Source organism: Neofelis nebulosa, chromosome 8, assembly GCF_028018385.1.
Source record: "Neofelis nebulosa isolate mNeoNeb1 chromosome 8, mNeoNeb1.pri, whole genome shotgun sequence".
Taxonomy (NCBI): domain Eukaryota; kingdom Metazoa; phylum Chordata; class Mammalia; order Carnivora; family Felidae; genus Neofelis; species Neofelis nebulosa.
In genome coordinates this window covers 130,412,656-130,434,800 of record NC_080789.1, presented here as the reverse complement: position 1 = coordinate 130,434,800, position 22,145 = coordinate 130,412,656, and the positions used below count along the sequence as shown (strand labels likewise).

Genomic DNA, 22,145 nt, shown 5'->3' with positions numbered 1-22,145 from the left:
GGTGCCCATCAATGAACTTTTTTGTATATTACAGTCTATTGATCTATTTTCCAGATCTTTTCTGAACTATTCTGCTTGTAGATCTTTTGCTGATGCATAATCTTGAAACTTGTTGATTTTGTACTGTCATGGTTTGCTGAGCTACATAGGTCTTCTACATGTTATGTTCTTGAAATGATACATATCACCACTGATTGACCAGAAAAACCTTTTAGCATTGGGAAACCAGCAAGTTCACAGTGATGGCTGCAAGTTTACCACCATTCTGATCTTTGCTTGAAGGATGGAATTTCATCATTGGCAACAGATATTACTCTTTTCCTTTCAGTAATGGGCTTGCTTTGTTCGGTTTTGAGAAAATGTCTGCCAAATAGGAGACAGCTATCATAGTTCATTATGTAGCAGAACTGCTTGTATGTTTGATTTCATCCTACCAAATGTAAAAAGATGATAATACTCAGGGGTTGAGATTTAGTGGAATTGTACTGTATCGTGATATTGAAGAGGAGTGCCTGGCTGGCTCAGTCGGTGGAGCATGGAACTTTTGGGGTTGTGAGTTCCAGCCCCATGTTGGGTGGAGAGCTTACTTAAAAATAAAATCTTTTTTTAAAAAAGTTTCTGCATAGACACTGGTGTTTTTATTTTTTCTGCATGTGCTTGCTGGGAAGAAGATGGTGAACTCTGAGATGTAAATAAAAAGAATTTTTATTTATGCTGAGGTTCCAGTGGCTTTCCTCACCTTGGCTTTTGTACCATCAGTGAAAGTGAAAGTGTGAGCACAGTGAAAATGGAGCACATAACCTCTTAGTATTATTACGATAATGTGTTTGACCTTTTAGAACCCCTGACAAGGTCTTTAGGACCCCTAGAGGTCCATGAACTACCTTGGACAATTGATACCCTAGGCTAAGATTTTGTTGGGTATAGTCAACAGGAATTGAGATGTGGTAGTAAAAGATACTGTAAAGATTGGACCACAGACTGAGGCTTGGAGAGTCCTTTACTTCTTAGAGGATACGAGTATGTGCTTGTCAACTTGTTTACGTGACATATGACAGTTCATGCTACGTGGTCATAAGAAACAATTGATGCTGAGATCAGATTTGGGGAGTGAAGAACTGTAGCTTGCAATACTGGATCCGTTCAGAGACTTTAAGGACCTGAGTTCTAGTTGTGCGTGTTACTTACAAGGCTCAGTAAGTTGTGGGGATGTCACCTGCCCTTTCCAACTCTCTGCTCTCTCACCTCTAAACTGGGATTAGTATTACTTTGCTCCCACCTTTCTCAGGGTAGCTTTGATGTTTGGATGATGCAATCAGTTCCTTACCCCAGGTCATAACCTTCAGCTTTGCATCCGTAAAGCTGTTCGTTTGTGGTGGATGAGTCAGTAAATGTTCGTTGAGCTAATGAACTTTAACAAAACTGTTGATCCTGAGGATTCTAAACATACACAAAAATAGAATTATAGGATGAACCTCCATCTATCCTTGTCTCGCGTTCTTTTATAAACAAGATAGGATCACACCCAACAAAATTACATTTGGGTCCTTAATACCATTAATATCCTCTCACGTTCAAATGTTCCCAGTTGAATCAAAATATGTACATAGACATTTTTACAGTTGGTTTGTTCAAATCAGATCCACACAGAATCCACTTGCTTGTTAACTTTGTTAACTACGACTCTTGGTTTCTTTTAATCAAGAACATTTTCATTCTCCCCCATTTTTTATGCCAGTAACTTGTTAGAAAAACTGGCTACCTTGATAAACGTCCCAGTATCTGCTTCCCAGTGATGGTGTTTCGCTTATTTCCCTATTCCCTACGTTTCTAATAAACTGTAAATTAGACCTAAATGGTTAGATTCACTTGCAGCTTTTTGGCAAGAATACTTAGTAGATGTGCTGTATACTTCCTGTGTGTATCACAGGGGAGACACACAATGTTTTCCTGATGCCAGGCTTGATCAGGGCATTCAAGTGTAGCAGTCTAATCTGCCCGTTGTTCACCATCAACCTTTCTTGTCATGGTCCTGGCATCCATGATCATGGCCGGAGTGAATGAGCTTGGGAACTATGAGGTACTGAAATACATGTATGGAGGTACCATTGAGGTACCCTTATAATTACTACTAATAAAGTAGGGCAGTATCTTTATTTGAGCTAAATCATTACTGGAATAATATCCAAATGGCACAACTGTAGACGGAACAACGTCCAAATTAGGGAGTGTAGATTTAACAGCAAGAATGATTTTGTATGTAGTATAGAAAGAACTAACTTTTTATTTTCTCCTACAGACTTACAGCTGGTCTCATAACATTGAATCATATAAAACAAATAACTTTAAACGATCTTGCTAATTGCTGATAAAGACTCACACCGTTTTATGTCTAGATTAAGAATTACTATGATTTTAAGAATTGATCGGTACAAATATAATTAATTGGTACAGAAAGATTCCAAGTGACAAAAAGATTTTGGACACACCCTAGGAGCTCTCTGGGTAATGGCAGTTAAGATGTCAGATAACAGTTAACCATAATCTTTGATTGTTTCTGTTGGAAGAAAATAATTAAAGCATCCTGTTTTTTTGTAGTTCCTAATGAATTCATTTGTAGAAATTATCATTGAACCTAAACATTGGGGAATTAAATGAAAACAACGTGGACATTTGGAAAATATTGTTGGTTTCTTCTCTTTGCTGGATATGCCTGTTAAAATGATAGTGCAAGAAAAAGACTTCATACTTAGAGCAGATAGAAGACAGATGGCACATTGAGGGGTTCAGTATAATATACCCGGCTTTACCATGCTCTTGATAAACTCAAGTGTTGGTAGGTTGCCTACGGAACATGAAATTTTACCCAGGGACCTATTAACGTACTTCTTTCTTCGATAGGAAAATAAAAAGTATTTCAAGCGTAGTGAACTTGCCAAAAAAGAAGAGGAAGCGTATTTTGAAAGATGTGGCTACAAGGTAGGGCTCTCTGCTTTTGTGTTAAGTCGTATATTTCTGAGTTTAAATTTATATAGCTGTTGTTAAAGTGACAAAATTATTGATCTCTGTTCAATTTATCAATGTTATACGTTAGCCTATAAATGAGAAGCCATCGGGAGAGGTAGGAGTTTTTTTGCTTTTTTCTTTCTTTTTTTTTAAATCTTGAATTCAGGCAAATACATGCATGCCTTCTGGCTTGGAATGGTTTGGCTTTTGTGGACAGCATGAAGTGGCTCGAGATCAAAGCTTGAATTTTGTTTCTTTGAATTTTTTGGGTCTGATTCCGCCTCATCTTCATCTCCACCAACCACCAGCTCCTCCCCCCACCTCTCCCAATAAAAGTCCATTTTAAAGGGTTTCAAAACATTTTACTCATTCGACCACAACCGAGGTGGTAGCACCTTGTGGTGTTTCCCCACTTTCGCTGGAGTATTTTGAGCCATTGTTTTTATGTTTGCATCGTTAATAGTTCCTTTTGGCCCCAAGTACCTCTGCCTGAGGCAGAATGCCATGTAACACTGTGCTTTTGTGTGATGAGGTCTAGTGTGTAGAGAATGTATAGAAATATTAGAAACGAATGAGTGGCCTGGAAGACTCTATTTTAGAGGCATGACTCAAAGTGTCCTTGAGGTTACCCTATTATTATCCTATCCAACTCTTCTCCTAGCTGAATAACATTGGGGTTTTTATTGGGAGGGGTTAAATGTTATGAGGTGAAGTTGAGGTTTAAATCATTTTAAAAGAAGACTGTATCTAGTTTAATACTTTTCTTAAACAAGACCGAGAAATTGTGTTGAAATACTTGTGCCAAATCCTAAATTTGACAGTAACTTTTCGCTTGTGAACCATGTGTATAATATAATACTCTTGTGCATGTAATGGGGAAAGTGTGGAGATGAATTTATCTGGCATAGCATTTCTGAAAGGAAGCATGAGGAACGCGAATGGTACGTATATGCATTTGGTTTTATTTCGTAGTGTGGGCAGGGGGCAGGTATTGGAAATGTAGTTTTATGTTTCTCATGGATGTCTAAAATACAGAAGTTTGCGTTTTTATTTTGATATTCTCCATAAATGTATGGATTTCACTTGCTTCTAGCTTAGGAAAAATAAAATACATTTTATGTAAACAGCCAGCGAATGGATACCAGGACAGAAGAATTCTCATCTTTTCTTGTCCATTGTTGTCTAACTCACACTTGGTCTGGAATGAGAATCGTTTACCATGGATTTAGTCTGCTGACTTGTTGCTTTCCCAGATGCCTAAACTTGAACCTTTTCAACGTTTTGGTCAAGTAGGAAAAGAATTAAAACCAGGCGGTTTTGCTTTGTTTACATTGCTTCAGTTATAGGTCAGTACTTTTTGCTTCTGTAGAGAAAAGCACTAAAGCAGAGGAACTACCGTAGAGACACTGCTGGTGGCATTGGGTCCAGCGGACAGAACGTAACTGGCGTTCTGTAATTAAGAGTGCTTGTCATCCCGAGAGTTTTGGAGAAATGCCTGTTTTTATGCTTAAAGAGAAAGCACAGGCTTTTCTTTCGAAATCGTGTTTAATATTTCCTTTTTGGTAGTAATGAAAATTCAGCATGTCTCACTTCCATTCTCTTAGGAAAACTAGGTTCCATTTTTAAGGCTTGATGCCGATTTCGTTTGTGAAAATACAGGAGTTGATTTTTGTACCTCGGTTTTCTGTCAGCACTGTTAACATTAACCTAACAGTTAGCCATGAACCATAGAATCAGAAATGATACATTTTTAACCATTATAGCCTTCTTAACGGAACGTGAGTATTTCTTTAATGTTGGCCTTCTATTTTTTTTTTTTTTTTTAATCTTTTGGCATTTGAAATTAGTCCTATGATCAGGTGGGAAACCATGTTTCAGTATCTTTTTACAGACTACACCTTGGGGCTTACGAATTGTTGAACTTAATTTTCCTAAACTGTGAGCTGGACAGCAGACTCAGTACGTGAAAAGATCCCTCCCACCCCACCCCGCGGGTTCATACATACAAGAATGTCCATTCTTGGGAGCGGGGGTGCGGGGTGGGGTATGAGGAGAAAGGTGCTGTCTCTCAGGTTGGTGCTGTTGTGCTGTTATTTCCCCCCAAGGTTCAGAGCTCGGTCTGTTGGCACATTGTGTGTAGCTTTGGGAGTATTTCCACACATCCAGCAGTGGTCTCGGTGCTCTTGGAATCCCCCCTTTCAAAAAGGAGGGTAGGAAAAAGCAGGAGCTTGCGGCTTCACAGATTTCTTAGAAAACACTTTTTTTTTGTTTGTTTATTTCATTAAAACCCAGAACAAGGATCAAACAACCCTATGAGGTGATTTTCTCAAAGAGGAGAAGCAAGTTGATGGTTTTTAAGAAAAGAGTTTAACTTGTTTCAAGTCTAGGGAGAAACGAGCCTAAATTTTAGCCCTTGTAAGTTTTAGATTTTAGAAATCATTATACATCTGTCGCTTTTCAGTAGCAAGGGTGCTATCTCCTTGTGTGTGTGCTTGCTGGCTGTGTCCCTGAGACGGCGAAGTTTGATGAGTTCTCAAATGCAGGCACATTTATTAGGAGTTCCTCAGTGGAACATTTAGGAAACCTCCAATATTTAAAACCTGTTTAATTTCCATGAGCAGTTAATGCATAGAATGATCAGTACTAGCTGTATTATACTGTAAAAGCTGAATTTGATTTCTTTTGGCTATTAATATAGATACAGCCAAAAGAGGAGAACCAGAAACCATTAACTTCTTCGAATCCTGTGTTAGAACTTGAACTTGCAGAGGAAAAGTTACCCATGACTCTTTCTAGGCAAGAGGTAAGCTTATGTATGAGTGTTTCATGAAAAAAAGAAAAACCTCCACAGCATTTGCATTTATTTCCATTTCTTTCCAGTAAATTTTATGTCATTATTGCCTACATAATGTGACCTACTGGATTAAAATACTGTGCAGTATTCATGAAGTTCTAAATCTTTGCTTTTCTTGTTATTCTTGAACTTTTAAAAGAATATGTTTCTAAACTTTAGAAACTAAACACATTGTTCTAAATAAGTGTATACATTCTAAGTAATTATCCTTAAGTTACTTGTCTAAATTATTTTACTTTATTTATTTTTAGTTTTTTAAATGTTTATTTATTTGGAGAGAGGGGAGGAGAGTGCAAGCAGGAGAGGAACAGAGAGAAAGGGAGAGAGAGACTCCCAGCCTGAGCTAATGGTGCAGAGCCTGACGTGGGGCTCGATCTCATGAACCATGAGATCATGACCTGAGCCGAAATCAGGAGTCAGGTACTTCACCGACTGAGCCACCCAGGCACCCCTAAATTGTTTTAAAAATACTGTTTTATAACTTTCTCTGAATATGTCTTAATAGGTCAAAACACAGAGATCTGTATAATTTTTTATGACTACATAATTTCCCATAATATTTTTAAAGCCAGTTATTCTTTTAAAAACCAAATAGTGGGGCGCCTGGGTGGCTCTGTCGGTTAAGCGTCTGACTTCAGCTCAGGTCATGATCTCACAGCCCGTGAGTTCGATCCCCGCGTCAGGCTCTGGGCTGATGGCTCAGAGCCTGGAGCCTGCTTCCGATTCTGTGTCTCCCTCTCTGTCTGCCCCTCCCCCATTCATGCTCTGTCTCTCTCTGTCTCAAAAATAAATGTAAAAAAAAAAAAAAAAATTTTTTTTTTAAATAAAAAAAATAAATAAATAAATAAAAACCAAATAGTAATGGTCCTTTAAATTGCTTTAGCACATCCCTCTTAGAAATCATACTAAGTTGAGCATCCTTCTACAGATGGCATTGCGTGCATGCTAACGTATGGTTATTTCTTTTGGAAGATATGTGAGAAGCATGGTTTCTGCAGTCTGTTGAGTAAAGACTGAATGTTTCTATGACTTGGGGTACATAGGACCGCCAGGCTCTGTAGACAGGTTATGCTACTTTGTGCTCTCAGCTACAGTGCTTTTTAGACTCTAGTCAGGACCAACTGTTCTTTTTCTTAAAAAGCCAAAAACAACAACAAAAAAAATCTCAAGAAAGTCATGTGACATAAAGAATTCAAACTATATAGAGCGATACAAAACAAAAATGAACTTTGAACGAAAGGAAACTTACAGAGGAAAGGATGATCTGACTCTAAAAGCTGTCATGTGAAAATTAGGTGAAAGGAACTTGGAATACCTAGCCCCAAGAGAAGAATATTGGGGACACAAAAGAAAAAAAAAATCCATTGACAGTAGCTGTAATTTTGGAAAAGAATTTAGTGTTCTTGTGGTTGCATAAAGTAGAACTAAGGCATATTGGTAGAATTCTGAGGGAGGGAGGTTTTAGTTTATTTTGAGAAGTAAAACATATGTGAAAGTATGTGTCCAAAATTGGGACGGCCTGTTTCATGACGAGGTATGATCCCTGGCATTTGCCCGACGGGCCTGGCAGAGGTGTTTTGGAAGTCATGTCTGCCTTGATTGGAGATAGCATTGGATGGCCTGTTAAGCATCTTTTTAATACGAAGCTTTGGTTAATTCAGTGGGAGCCCTACCAATGGTTTCTGTGCCACTATTTATGTTTCCAGATAAAATTCTTTCTTGTTACTTGAGAACAATTTTGGATCAACCTTTATTTTTCACAATTAAAATTTATTTTTTTCTTATGAGATGCAACATGAATACAAAGAGTGTATAAAACATGCGTGTGCAATATAATGGGTAATGACCAAAAAAAACCCAGGTAACGATCACCCAGGTCAAGAAAGAGTATTTCCAGCCCCTCAAAAGCCTTACCGGTGCCCCGCCCTGATCCTAACTCCCATCTCTTCTGAGGGTAAGTTTTTGGTTTTTAATGTAGCATTACAGTGCTGACTCCAGGCTCTGGTCAGTGAGTTCTTGGATGACTCTAGACTTTATTTTCCTTCTGTATTTAAAAGTTACCACTCCCTCCCATCTTCATGCTTTTCTTATGTATTCTGTTATCCAGATGGAGCCTTTGCCGAAACAGCCAAAGTACGCAAAACACGTTAGAGATTTTCAGATGTGACAGTAACTCACTAGATCTGTTCACGGAAAATTGAAGAAAAAATGAGGACAACTGACTTTTTCTATTTCAATTTTGAAATAATGTATTTGGTAACCTAAAGGAGGAATTATTATTACTAAAACCATAGGGATTACTATTATTACTGATTTTTTTACTAGGTTATCAGAAGATTGAGAGAAAGAGGAGAACCAATCAGACTATTTGGAGAAACTGATTATGATGCATTTCAGCGTTTAAGAAAAATAGAGATCCTCACACCAGAAGTTAACAAGGTAAGAAGTCAGGACAAAACTCGGAGAATATCACTGTACCACATAAACTAGAATAGTATGGGGTTTGAGCACTTGCGTTGTTCTAGGCAAAAATGGAACAATGAAGTTGCCAGATTACTGCTGCTGAAGTAAATCTTTAACGTTTAATTTTTTAAAAAGCACCCGTCTAATTTAATTAAAAGCACCTGTCTTAATTAATGGCACCTATCTTAAGCATACAGTTCAGTGCATTTTGACGAATTCATATAAGCATGTAACCACCACCCTTATGAAGATGCACAGTGTTTTTCTCACACAGGAAAGTCACCTAGTGTCCCTTCTTAGCCAGTCCTCCTATTCCATCTCCTCCATGTGTGCACAACCACCTTTGAAAATTCTATCACAGTAGGTTAATTTTGCTTGTTCGAGTATGTCATGTAGATGGAGTCATGAGAGCATGTCTGGCTTCTTACGCTGAGCATAGTTTTTAGATTCGTCGTTGTTACTGCAGAAATCAGTAGTTGTCATTGGTGATGATCTTCATTTGTCTGAATATACCACCATTTGTGTCCAAATTCGGGCTATTAAGAATAAAACTGCTCTGACTAGTCTTTTTTTCGTTTTTTTTGAGACAAAGCACGCTTGCGCGCCCAAGTTGGGGAGGGGCATAGACAGAAAAAGAGAGCATCCCGGGCAGGCTCAGCGCTGAGCAGTGTGGGGCTCAATCCCATGAACTGACATCATGACCTGAGCCGAGATCAAAAGTTGGACACTTACTCAACTGAGCCACCCAGGCACCTGCACAAGTCTTTTTTGGGTCTGTGTTATTTCTCCTGAGTAAATAAAGGTGACATCTCTTGGTAAATACCTGAAGTAGAAGGGCTGAATAGTAAGAGTAAATGTATGATTAAGTTCTTTAGAAATGCCAAGTATTTCCAAATGTCCTCAGCCTTTTTTATTGTAAGTGTTTTAAATTGTAACCATTCTCTTGTAGGTGTAGTAGTATTTCAGTATTTAATTGTGGTTCTATTTATAGCTCCCTGGTAACTAAAGGTAATGAACATCTTTTCATAGACTTACAGCCCGTATATTTTTCTGTGCAGTATGTGTAAAAAATCTTTTGTTCATGTTTTAATTAGGTTGCTGGCCTTCTTACTTTTGAATTCTAGGAGTTCTTTATATATTCCTGCATACAAGTCCTTTGTCAGATATACAGATACATGTTTTATGACTCTTTTCTGCTAGTTTTTGGCTTACCTATTCTCTTCATGGTGTCTTTTGATGGGCAGAAGTTTCAAATTTTGATGGAATCCACTTCTTTTTTATGGTTGCTGCTTTTGGTGTTTTGCTTAAGAAATATTTGCCTATCCCACGGTTTTGGAGAGATACGCTTCTGTATTTTGTCTAAAAGGTTAATAGTGTTAGCTCTTACACATAGGGCTCTGATAAGCATATGGGTTGTCTTTGGTGAATATTCCACGGACTTTTGAAAAGAGTGCATTTTATACGCTGGGTAAATGTCAGTTATTTTGTCAGGTAGTATTGTTCAGCTCTTCTGTGGCCTTACTAACTAATCTGCTCTGTCAGTTACTGAGGGATAGCTGGGGTGACCTATGGCTATGTAACAGATCACCCCAAAACTTAGTAGCTTCCAACAGTTTATTATTGTAAAATCTTTCTTGGTCCTATATGACTAACAAACCATCCTGAAACTTAGTAACTTAATTAATGATATCTCACAATTCTGTAGTTTGGGGGTACACTGGGCAGTTATTTGCTTGTGTTCTTGCATGGGGTTGCAGTCAGATGAGGGTCACCTGTGGTCATGTGAAGGATCCCCTGGACTGACCTCCCAACTACATGGTATCTTAAAGGTCCTTCCATGTGGTAGGATGTGTCCAAATTTCCTTCCTTTTTAAGGCTGAGTAATACTGTGTTGCGTGTATGGATCCCATTGTTTTTATCCATTCGGCTACAGTGGACATTTGAGTTGTTTCTACCTTTTGAGTTGTTTCTCACTTTTGGCAGTGAATACTGCCGCTGGCTTTGAACATAGGTTTACAAATACCTGTTCAGGTTCCTGCTTTCACTTCTGTGTACATACCCAGATGTGGGATTGGTGGATTATGTAGCGATTCTGTGTTTAACTTTTTTCTTTTCAAGCATAAATGAATTTAAAAATTTTCTTCAGTTGTGTTTAATGTTCACAACAATCTTTTTAAAATTTTCAGTCCTTTTGAAAACCTTAACTTAGGGGCACCTGGGTGGCTCAGTTGGCTGAGCATCCAACTCTTGATTCTGGCTCAGGTCATGATCCCAGGGTCGTGGGATCGAGCCCCTCATCAGGCTCCATGCTGAGTGTGGAGCTGGCTTGACATTCTCTATCCCTCTGTCCCTCTCCCCTCTTCTTGTCTGTATGTGCACCTTCTGTCTCTAAAACAAAACCTTGAAGTCTTAGACTGGTTTTTGTGATGCTTCATTTCACCAATATTTATTTCTCTTCTATATCCAGAGTCTCCTTCCTTGTTTGAAGATAGTATTAAAATATTAATGTGAACTATGAAATTATTATGTGATTTAATTTTTCTACTAGTCATACTTAATTACTTGAAAATTTTTCTAGTTATTAGTATTTATTACAACCTGCTGTATTTAAAAAAATTTTTTTTAAATGTTTATTCTGAGAGAGTGAGCACGAGCAGGGAAGGGGAGGGGAGGGGCAGAGAGAGAGAGGAAGGGAGAGAGAATCCCAAGCATGCTCTGTGATGACAGCGGGGCTCGAATTCACAAACCATGAGATTATGACCTGAGCCAAAAACAAGAGTTGGACGCTTAACTCTCTGAGCCACGCAGGGCGTCCCCAACCTGTTGTATTTTAATCTTGCTCAAGCTTGTCCAGATGCTACAGAGTTCATTAGTACATTTTTTAAAACAAATTGAGGTATAATGGATGTATTAGTTTCAGGTATACAGCTTAGTGATTTGATATTTGTGTATATTGTAAAATGATCACCGCAGTAAGTCTGGTTAATATCTGTCACCATACATAGTTAAAAATGTTTTTCTTGTGTTGAGGACTTTCAAGCTCTACTCTTGACAACTTTTAAATATGCAATACCAGGGGCCCCTGGGTGGCTCAGTCGGTTAAGCGTCCGACTTTGGCTCAGGTCACGGGCTCACAGTTCTTGAGTTCGGTACCCATATCGGACTCTGTGCTGACATCTCGGAGCCTACTTTGGATCCTCTGTCTTCCTTTCTCTCTGCCCTTCTCCTGCTCATGCTCTTTCTCTCTCAAACATAAGTAAATCATTTAAATATGCAGTGTGGTATTAACTGTAGTCCCTGTGCTGTGGCACCACATCCTTGTGCACTAACTGCAAGACTATTTTAAGCTGATAACAACTTAAGTGTGATTGAATTTTAAAGCTTTACATTTTTACTACTGTCTGCCACGTCTTAGGTTTTTTGATGTCATATTTTACATGTTCTTACCTTGTAAATCCTTTAATTCTTGTAGTTACAGTTTTACTGCTTTTGTCTTGAAATCTTCCTACTAGCTTTGTAAAGTGATCTACTACCTTTATAATACATGTATTTACCTATTTCAGTGAGATTTATACTTTCGTACGGTGTTACTAATTAGCACTCTTTCCTGCTTAAAGAAGGCCCCTTAACATTCCTTGTAAGGCTGGTCCAGAGGTGATGAACTTCTTTAGTTTTGCTTGTCTGCAAGACTCTTTCTGCAATTCTGAATGATAACTTCCTGGTAGAGTGTTCTTGTTTGGAAGTTTTTCCTTCTGGCACTTCGAATATATCGTGCCACCCCCTTTGTTCTGCAAACCTGCTAAAAAGTCTGCCAATAGTCTTATGGGGGTTCCTTTATACACAACAGGTGGTTTTTCTTTTGCTGCTTTTAACATTCTCTCCTTGCCTTTCTTTACCTTTAGACATTTTAATTAGAATGTGTCTTGGCGTGGGTATGTGTCACTTTCTGAGGTTCTCGCCATACCATTTTCCACAGCAGCTGCACCATTTTACATTTCCAGCAACGAAGGGTTCCATCGTTCCACATCCTGGCCAGTACTTAATGCTTACTGTTATTTTTGATCATAGCCATTCTGTCGGGTTGAAGTGTTATTTTACTGTGGTTTTGATTTGCATTTCCCTAATGAGTAGTAATGTTAAACATCTTTTTGTTTGCTTATTGGCCTTTTGTGTGTGGTCTTTTTAATTTATTTTTATTTTTTTGGATGTAGTCTTCTATTTAAGACCTTTGCCCATTTTTAATGAGGTAGGGTTTGTTGTTGTTAATTTGTAGGAGTTCTTGATATATTTTGGATATTAGTCATTATCATATTAGTAATTTACAAGTACTTCTCCCATTCCATGGGTTATCTTTTCACTCTGGTGATAGTATCTTTGCAGAAAAGTTTTCATGTTTGATGAAGTCCAGTGTACCTATTTTTTTTTTTTTTTTGGCCTGTGCTTTTGGTGTTGTATCCAAGGGATGATTGCCAAATCCAGTATCATGAAGCTTTTCCCATGTGTTGTTTTATAAGAGTTTTACAGTTTTAACTATTACATTTATGTCTTGGATCCATTTGTGTGTGTGTGTTTTAAGAGTTTTATCATTTTTTTTTAAATTTTAACTTGTTTCATTTTTTTTAAATTTGCATCCAAATTAGTTAGCATATAGTGCAACAATGATTTCAGGAGTAGATTCCTTAGTGCCCTTTACCCGTTTAGCCACCCCTCCAAACCCCTCCCATAACCCTTAGTTTGTTCTCCATATTTATGAGTCTCTTCTGTTTTGTCCCCCTCCCTGTTTTTATATTATTTTTGTTTCCCTTCCCTTATGTTCCTCTATTTTGTCTCTTAAAGTCCTCATAGGAGTGAAGTCATGATTTTTGTCTTTCTCTGACTAATATCACTTAGTATAATACCCTCCAGTTCCGTCCATGTAGTTGTAAATGGCAAGATTTCATTCTTTTTGGTTGCCGAGTAATACTCCATTGTACATATATATAAATACACACACACACACACACACACACACACACACACACACACCACATCTTTATCCATTCATCCATCGATGGACATTTGCCTCTTTCCATACTTTCGCTGTTGTCGATAGTGCTACTATAAAATTGGGGTGCATGTGTCCCTTTGAAACAGCACACCTGTATCCCTTGGATAAATGCCTAGTAGTGCAATTGCTGGGTCGTAGGGTAGTTCTATTTTTAGTTTTCTGAGGAACCTCCATGCTGTTTTCCAGAGTGGCTGCACCAGCTTGCATTCCCATCTTTGATCCGTTTCGAGTTAATTTTTTTTTTAAAGTTTACTTTTGAGAGAGACAGAGTGTGAATGGGGGAAGACAGAGAGAAAAGGAGACACAGAATCTGAAGCAGGCTCCAGGCTCTGCGCTGTCAGCACAGAGCCCAACACAGGGCTCGAACTCACGAACCATGGGATTGTGACCTGAGCTGAAGTGAGACGCTTAACTTACTGAGCCACCCCGGGCACTCCTGTTTTGAATTTTTATGTGTGGTGTAAGGTATTGGGTCCAGCTTTAAGGCTTCTGTTTTTATCGAGTGGTCACAAACTGGATGTGAATAGAATGTGGAATTTGCTGATTTATTAGAAACCTAGTAAAAGCCCAGGATATAGATGAGATACCAGTTGACATTGCTGAATGTTACAGGAATTCAGAATAGTTGTGGTAAGGCTAGACATTTTAAGTCAACTGGAAAAATGGGTTGAGGACTCACTTTCACTAGACCTCACTAGAAAATTAAAGCATTTGTGAGTATTCTCATTTGCATTTGTCACACATACACTTTATTTTTCTGACCAGAGGAGCTGTTGTGCATACATTCTTTCACATTTAAATATGTTCATGATAATTAACTTTGGACACCGATGATAGCTGTGTAATAAATTGAAATCTTACTTGAGTCCCTAATTTTACTAAGCTCTTAACTACTTGTGGAGGAAGAAAATGACTTGGACTTAGTGAAGAATGAAAAGTGAAATACCAGTGAGATTTCATAGGAGGTGTAATTTTTCACCCTTCTCAGGGATTGAGAAACGATCTGAAAGCAGCTTTGGATAAGATCGACCAGCAATACCTCAATGAGCTTGTTGGTGGCCAGGAACCTGGAGAGGAAGACACACAGAATGACTTGAAAGTTCATGAAGAAAACACCACAATCGAGGAGTTAGAGGTAATCTCTACGGCCACCTGTCTTCATTCCCTGGCATACCTTCCATTCCCTGGAGAAGATTCCTGAGGTCATCGGGTTGCTCACTTCGGGGCACAAAGGCCCATTTGAAATTTCATGCTTTTACTTAATCACTCCCTTTTTCCTCAACGTCCACTCACATTATCCTACTTCCTGCCTTCAAAAGTAATCATTTGGCTATGTTTGACACGCATCCTTGTATCTGTTGGTGGTCTTGTAAAGCCAGTAGTGTTTTGCATGCTTGTGTTTTGAATACTCATAAATGATACTATACTGTGAAACTAATTTTTTTTTACTCTTTTCCCACTTAGAACTGTTTTTAAGATCCATCCTTGCTGCTGCACATATATCTAAACCTTTGAATTAACTGTTGCGTAGCATTTCGTACTCGGTGGCATTCACTGCCTTGTACTTTTTGCTTCCTCCTGAGAGCTGGCTTGCTCCGGCTCCCTAGTACCACAGACAGCTTTGTGAGGAGCAGTCTTGCACATACCCCTGTGGACTCAGAGGCAGGGTTGCTGGGTTAGAAATGTTTCACTTGTCCAGTACTGTCAGGCTGCTCCCTAGAACGCCCGTACCGGTCTACACCCACATCAGCAGCGTGTGCGTGCCCTTTGTTCCCACATCCCTGCCAGCACTTGGCAGTATCTTGCTTTCTCATTTTTTGCCACTGTGATGAATATGGTGTGATGCGTGTAATCTTAATTAAAAAGCAGTGTTGTACTATCTAAATATCTAGCTCAAGCTAAAATTATGGCTTAGTTTAAAGCTTTAACTGCTTAATGAAACACGAACTGTTTTTTTCTGTTATTTTTCTGTTTCCTTTCATTCTTGGCTGCACTCTGCATGAGTAAGATCATAGTTCTGGTAATTGTACCCTGTCTTTCTCCCCCTCACTTATCTATGCACCCTAAATCTGACAGAAAAAATTAGTGTGAGGAACCAGTTCTGAGCTTGTTTTTTTTCTGAAATAGCTTTATTATGATAATCACTTATTATACAGCTTACCCATCTAAAATGTTCGGTTCACTGATTTTTAGTATATTCGCAGGTTGATGGAACCATCATCACAATCTAATTCTAGAACATTGTTTTCCTAAAAAGAAATCTCCGTTCCATTAGTAGTCAGTCCTCAAAGCCCCATCTTTTGTCTTTCGGTTCATAAAAGATGGCCTACTCTCTAAATTTAAATGGCACGGTGTATTTTCTTTTTCGTTTTTTTAAGTTTATTTTGAGAGAGTGTGTGTGTGCACGAGAGGGGCGGAGAGAGAGAATCCCAAGCGGCACAGAGCCTGACACAGGGCTCGATCTCACGAACCATGAGATCATGATCTGAGCCGAAGGCGTTTTGTTTTTTATCTAGAAATTCCTTAGTTGTTTTTTTTTTTTTTTTTAAACAGCAGTTAGTTTCTGTAATAAAGATCCGTGTTCAACTCACGTTGATAACACGTATTCCGTCGTTGCTCTTTACGAATGACCGGAAGCATTCTGTTTTCTGCAGGCATTGGGAGAGTCTTTAGGAAAAGGGGATGATCATAAAGACATGGACATCATTACCAAATTCCTTAAGGTACGTGTTTTTGGGCTACGAAAGAAGGACGTGTGGGTTGGTTATGAACTGTTCTTTAATTTTTGGACCGTATTTAAGGGTCAAGGACTGGAGAGGGAATCCCTCGTTAAACGTGTTTTGTATGTACCTGGTTTCCAACACTGCCGTGCACTTGGGTAGAGAGGTTAGTCTGAGGGGATGTACGTGTACTTTCACTGTGGCACTTTAAAACTGACTTATCGTAAACACACAGAAAAGAATCACAGCGGTGGAACGAACGAGAAGTTCAGGGAGTTTAAAATTTTTTAAAACACTCCAGGAGGGAGTGCAGTGAGGGCCTTGTTCCAGAAGCTCTTACGAGTGGTGATGGCAGTAAGGAGAGGAAGGAGGTGGGAAGACCTTGGCAGTGGAAAAAAAAGCAAACACATCAGCAACCTTTCAGAGACTGCTCGTTTTCTCAGTTCTGCAGATAGCTGCGTATTCCCGCTATGGTTAGCTCCATCCGTCTCTGGCCGTGGGATTTCTTGCTTTCCTGGGGTAGGTAGAGTGTGTGCAAATGTCAGATTCATTTTAGCACTTATTCACAAACTATGTTCATGCCAAGAGATTTAAACACGAGAAGTGCTTTTACTTGTGTTTACTGTTTAAATACAGTGTATTAGTCATCAGGATTCTCAGTCTGTTGAGATGGCATGGAATTAGATAGGGCTTGGGAGCTGGCGTGAGCTGGAATTTCCTCTTGGAGTGACCACCTCTCTTCTCTGGACAGAGGTTGAGCATAGGTGATGCCCCTGGGGTGGTATGTCTTCCTCCACCTTCCCTGGTTATCTGCCTCTAGAAAGGGTGCTCTTTGCGTTTAAACCCAAGGGGCACTAGGCCTGCTTTCCAGGGCTGGGAGAGGGGAGGGGGGATGAGTCATAGTTGATTTATTTTCTTTTTCCTTCCTTCTCCTTCAGTCAGGTGGTTTAGTGGGAATATTTAATTGAATCTCCTCTTTCCTGCAAAAGTAGAAAGTCCAAACAGAGGCATACCCCATGTTATAGTGCTTGGCTTTATTGTGCTTTGCAGATAATGCGTTTTGGCTTGTTGGTTTATTTTACAAATTGATGGGTCTGTGACAGCTGTGCTTCGAGCCAGTGTGCTGGCATCGTTCTTTCCCAGGAGCGTTGGTTTACTTTGTGTCTCTGTGTCACATTTTGGTGATGCTTGCAGTATTTCAGACTTTTTCATCATTATTACATTTGTGATGGTGAATCGTGATCAGTGATTAGGATGTGAAAGCACAGATGATGGTTAGCATGTTTTAGCAATAAAGTATGTTTAAATGAAGCCACATACATTGTTTTTTAGACATAATGCTGTTGTACGCTTAAGAGACTACATTATAGTGTAAACAGAACTTCCGTATGCACTAGAAAACTAAAAAAATTCATTGGGCTCTTGCGATATTTGCTTTATTAATGCGATGGTCTGCAACCAAACCCGCGGTATCTCTGGGATGTGCCTGTGCCACACCAACATATTTGGAAGATTGATTAAGTATCATAGCACATGTGCCATTATGGCAAGTAAGTCTCGGTGGGTTCAATTTTATATAATAGAAATACGAGTAAAAGTTTATTTGTGTCGAGATATTTCTGTGAGATATGATAGTTTGTTTTTTTTTTTGAGAGAAATTATCGTTGAATTAGGAATATATATAATACACACACACACACACACACACACACACACAGAGAACAGGGAAGTTTGTGACTTGCCAGAGGCACTGCAAAACATACCTGACACAATACACAGAAATAATTCATTAATTAAACGGTAATTGAGGATATTTTAATTAGTCAAGAAATATACTGTAAAGATGGTAATATGTTGTTCCGTATTTTAGAGAACATTTAAACTTTTTGAACCACTGGGTGGCATTGTAGTCTAAATTTGCCCATTCTTTCGACAGTTTCTCCTTGGTGTCTGGGCTAAAGAACTGAATGCCAGAGAAGATTACGTGAAGCGCAGTGTGCAGGGTAAACTGAACAGTGCCACTCAAAAACAGACTGAGTCCTATCTCAGACCCCTTTTCAGAAAGCTTCGGAAAAGGGTAAGGTTCCTTGGAAAATGCTTCCATTAACTGATTTTTAAAAAAACAATCTGTAAAGAGTAAATGCAATCTTGAACTATACACAGTAGCTTCCAAAAATAGTGATGTTTTTTCTTTTCCAGAATCTTCCTGCTGATATTAAAGAATCCATAACAGATATTATTAAGTTCATGTTGCAGAGAGAATATGTAAAGGTACGTTACTATGCTGTGCATCAAAATCACGGTATGAGCCTGTCTAGGTTGTGTGTGTGGATTATGTTTATTTAGCGTGGGAGTATTTTACATAGGAGCTTTAAGAGGAAATGTGAGTAAACGTGAAATGAATGAGTAGTGACAAAATCTTTTATTCTCTAATGTATTGTCAGCTTTATTTCTAGACATTGATAATAAACTTTCTGACTACACTGGTTTTTTAGTCATTTTTAAGGTAGGTGTCAAGATTCTTCGGAGCACGAACTGGATATAGGCAGTGTTCATTTCATGAATGGGATTGGATTTCAAAGACTGTTCAAGATTATGGCTTGGAACAAATTTTCCCATAGAAACAATGTTATGTAGATTAGTTTCCCAGGCCAGCTATAAAAGCCTACTTAATCCGTAATATAGCTAAAGTATTGTACTAATGATACAATGGAATTTAGCCACCCTTTATACTTCTATGAGAAAACGTTGCAAGTAAGGCCGCCAGAATTCACCTCTCCCATTTCAGAACAGCAACAATAGCAGACCCCTTGTTAGGGACGACTTTACCCCTTGTCCCGGTGTCTTTCCTCCTGAATGGGCTCTAGGAGGTGGCGACAGGGAGAAAGCGCTCTTGTGGCCCGGAGTTCCTGGAGCCGACTTCAGAAAGGCAAGTGGAAGGCTGTCAGCTGGCGGAGGGGAGCACAAAGAGAGCGGCCTGCTGTACCAGTAGTGGGGACTGGATGAGTGCCCCTGCATCTGGGCCACAAGCAGAGTCTGAAGCGGAAGCTTCTCACGGCGGTGCCTCCTGAGTGTGGGAGTAGGGGATTTCAGCGTGACGGTTCCAGCGGCTGTTCCAGAGCAGTAGGTGCGGCTCTGCCAGACAAGTGGCACCGACCGGGCTTACCCCTGTGCTCTGACCATCTCTTCCCAAACACAGGGCCGGCTGGCACCCGTGGGTATAGTGATTTTACTCCTTCTGTTGGAGAGCCGGCCAGTTTCATCAAAGGAAATGTTTTTGTGTTTTATGTCGATCAATTTTATCCTTGGATAGTTCCTGTTAGTTGCATGGTGCTTACTAAGGACAGTTGCCTTGGAGTGGGTAGATGAGGTCACCATCCCTGCGGGAAGAAATCACTTGTCTGCTAGTGAGCGTGCCTTCCCTCTTGTTACGTTTTGCATTTGCATATTTGCGAATCAGGTGAAAGTTCACTTTGCGTAGAGCGCAGAAGAACCAAGAAACTTGAATAACCTATTTGGACAATTTTCTTTAGAAATTTGGGGTAATTAAATACTGGAAATTCTATCAGTTAATACCCAGTGTTAAAATTTGTACAATTCAGAATCAGTGATAGAAGTATGTAATGGGCTTTTAAAAATTAAGCTTTCTAAAACTACTGAGTAGAGCAAATTCAAATTTAGGGTAGAAAATGAACTTCTAGTTAGTCTGTTGGTAGGCTAATTTTTTTGTTTTTTAAATCAGCTCTACATATCATACACATAGGTATCGGATTTATAAAATTAGAATATCTTTGAGACTTGACGGTAAGCGTCTCTGAAACCCTCGGGGTCTTGTAGAATTTACTTGATTTCTCTTTTGGTTTTCTCCTTTTTTCCCCTCACAGGTAGCTGGGCTTGGTTTAGAAAAAGAGCCATTTGTCTTCATTGGTTCCTGTCTTTACGTTTTGTAGCTTTTATTTTAAGGTTCTTGGCAGGTGGGAGGTTCTGAGGGGCCAAAGTGAAACGATCTCATCCTTCAACTATTCGACTCGAGGTTTAGTATTTAATCTCTGTTTATACATCTGCTGTGGACCCTGTGTGATAGTCCCAGCTCACGGAGCCCCTGCTGCTTTCAGAGGTCTCTGCTGCTGTGCAGGGAGTGGATACAGTTGCGGGTTGGATTATGAAAAACCACTTAACCTCTGTCTTCTTTGTGACCACCTGTGGAGAAGACTGGGTCTAAAGGTGACTCAAACTGGAGTTGATGTCAGTGCATCAAAAAACCTACCTGGTAGTTCCAGATCTGAAATGTATTAATTTCCAGTGCACAAAGGTTGCAAAGGCATGTTTGTCTTTTTACTCACAGGATTAACTTTGGTTTCTGTTTTTCCAGGACATTTGTGGTCCTGGGAAGGGCAATCGGTCACCTCATATTTGAATTTCTTTTGTTTGAATGATGGGAATGGTAATACTTTCAACATGCTCAGGAGATGGATGAAGATTATGTCATAAAGGGCTGTGAAATACTTTAAAAATATGGACCAACCCAGTATTTTTGCTTTTCTGATCTCTTTCTTTTTAGGCTAATGATGCTTATCTTCAGATGGCCATTGGAAATGCCCCTTGGCCCATAGGGGTCACTATGGTTGGTATCCATGCCAGAACTGGTAGAGAAAAGATCTTTTCTAAGCACGTTGCACATGTTTTAAACGATGAAACACAGCGGAAATATATTCAGGTAAGCAGTTGGGAGGGAATGAAATTGCTCTGGAGGTTAACATGCTCCGATTCCCCAATCGTAAATTTTGAGAGCAGGAGAAGAATTGTAGCAAATTGGACATAGCACAATAGGACACAAGTCTGCTTTTCCTAAGTACTTGTATTTAAGACCTCTTCACTGCATAAAATGGAGCCCTTGTAAGTTTCATACATAACGCAAGACAGGGTGAGGGGTTGTACTTTAATTACCATAGCACTGAAATAATGCTACTTCATTTGGTTTGGGGAGTTTAGTGGAGAAGGACAAATTTAGACTGTTTAGCAGTAAATCGCATTTTGTCACTTCCCAGCTAGATTTAACATCTACAGGGTTAAAAAGAAGGAATGAATAGTAAAAATTTGGGCCTAATGAATGTAATTATTTTTCAGTAACATTTAGACAGAAACAGGTCTCAAATGTTGATAGTTTATTTTCGTACAGTCCTATATGCCTCATATAAACTTGTTTGCATTATTGTTGGGCAAAACTTTTTTTCTTAGTGGGGAAAAAAGTCAACTGTTACGCAGCTTTTGCCAAATTGTCAAAAGTCCCAGATTGTGTCTGTATAATGACTTATGCCGGATGTTACTTCTGAAGCTTGAAGATGATACTGGGGAAGTTCACTTAAAATGTAAAATCCACTTAAAATGCATAACGTGCTTTCAGATTTTGTGCCAGGGAACAATTATTACCATATTCATGAATTGTCTTGCTATGAGATTTCAGTTCCAAGTGCTAAAGATTAACTTGTGTGTCATGCTTTATGCCTTATTCATATATATTAGCATTTTCAGATAGGAGTTCAACCTGACTCCCTAATACGAATTGTAGAATTTACAGAGTCCAAAAATACTTGGTTGAAATTCAAAGACCTTTCCATTTTTTAATAATAACCAGTGACTGTATTGAAGGCAAAAAGCTTTTATTTGGGGGAGAAAAAGTCATTTGGCTTTAACAATAAAAAAATTTCCAGTTGTTAAATGTGTTAATTGTGTTCAACTGTACCATAGCCAGAGCCATAGTGTGTATAACTACATAAATTGTCTCAAAGGCAGTATTTTGTTTTTCAGCAGTGGTGTCATTTCTACTTCCCCACAAACTGATTTTCTCCCTAAAATCCATCTAGTAGTTTTTAAGATTTCTGATTTATTTTTGGAAGCTATATAATGACCTTTTCCCCTTCCTTTGGTCTTCGTTTTTAATTGTTCCCTTCCCACTTAAAAAATCCTTCTTTTTTTCCCCAAGATGATTAGGGAAAATTGGTAAACATACTGAGAACTTCAGGAAGGTGTCTGACTTAAACCCGATAATATTGTT

At 39.0% G+C, this 22,145-nt stretch overlaps 1 protein-coding gene across 5 annotated transcripts in view; it reads left to right on the top strand.

Moving 5' to 3' along the window:
- PRPF18 (pre-mRNA processing factor 18) overlaps window positions 1-22,145 on the top strand; it is a 67,610-nt gene that overhangs the window by 14,746 nt on the left and 30,719 nt on the right. For 2 of the 5 annotated variants that reach the window (XM_058682186.1, XM_058682188.1), the window contains exons 2-10: window positions 2,902-2,979; window positions 3,095-3,121; window positions 5,705-5,809; window positions 8,186-8,299; window positions 14,359-14,505; window positions 16,025-16,093; window positions 18,027-18,167; window positions 18,290-18,361; window positions 20,652-20,807. In XM_058682186.1, the coding sequence (XP_058538169.1) occupies window positions 2,902-2,979; window positions 3,095-3,121; window positions 5,705-5,809; window positions 8,186-8,299; window positions 14,359-14,505; window positions 16,025-16,093; window positions 18,027-18,167; window positions 18,290-18,361; window positions 20,652-20,807 (909 nt within the window). The remainder of the gene's footprint in view (window positions 1-2,901; window positions 2,980-3,094; window positions 3,122-5,704; window positions 5,810-8,185; window positions 8,300-14,358; window positions 14,506-16,024; window positions 16,094-18,026; window positions 18,168-18,289; window positions 18,362-20,651; window positions 20,808-22,145) is intronic. The other 3 variants (XM_058682187.1, XM_058682189.1, XM_058682190.1) reach the window with 2 other exon arrangements.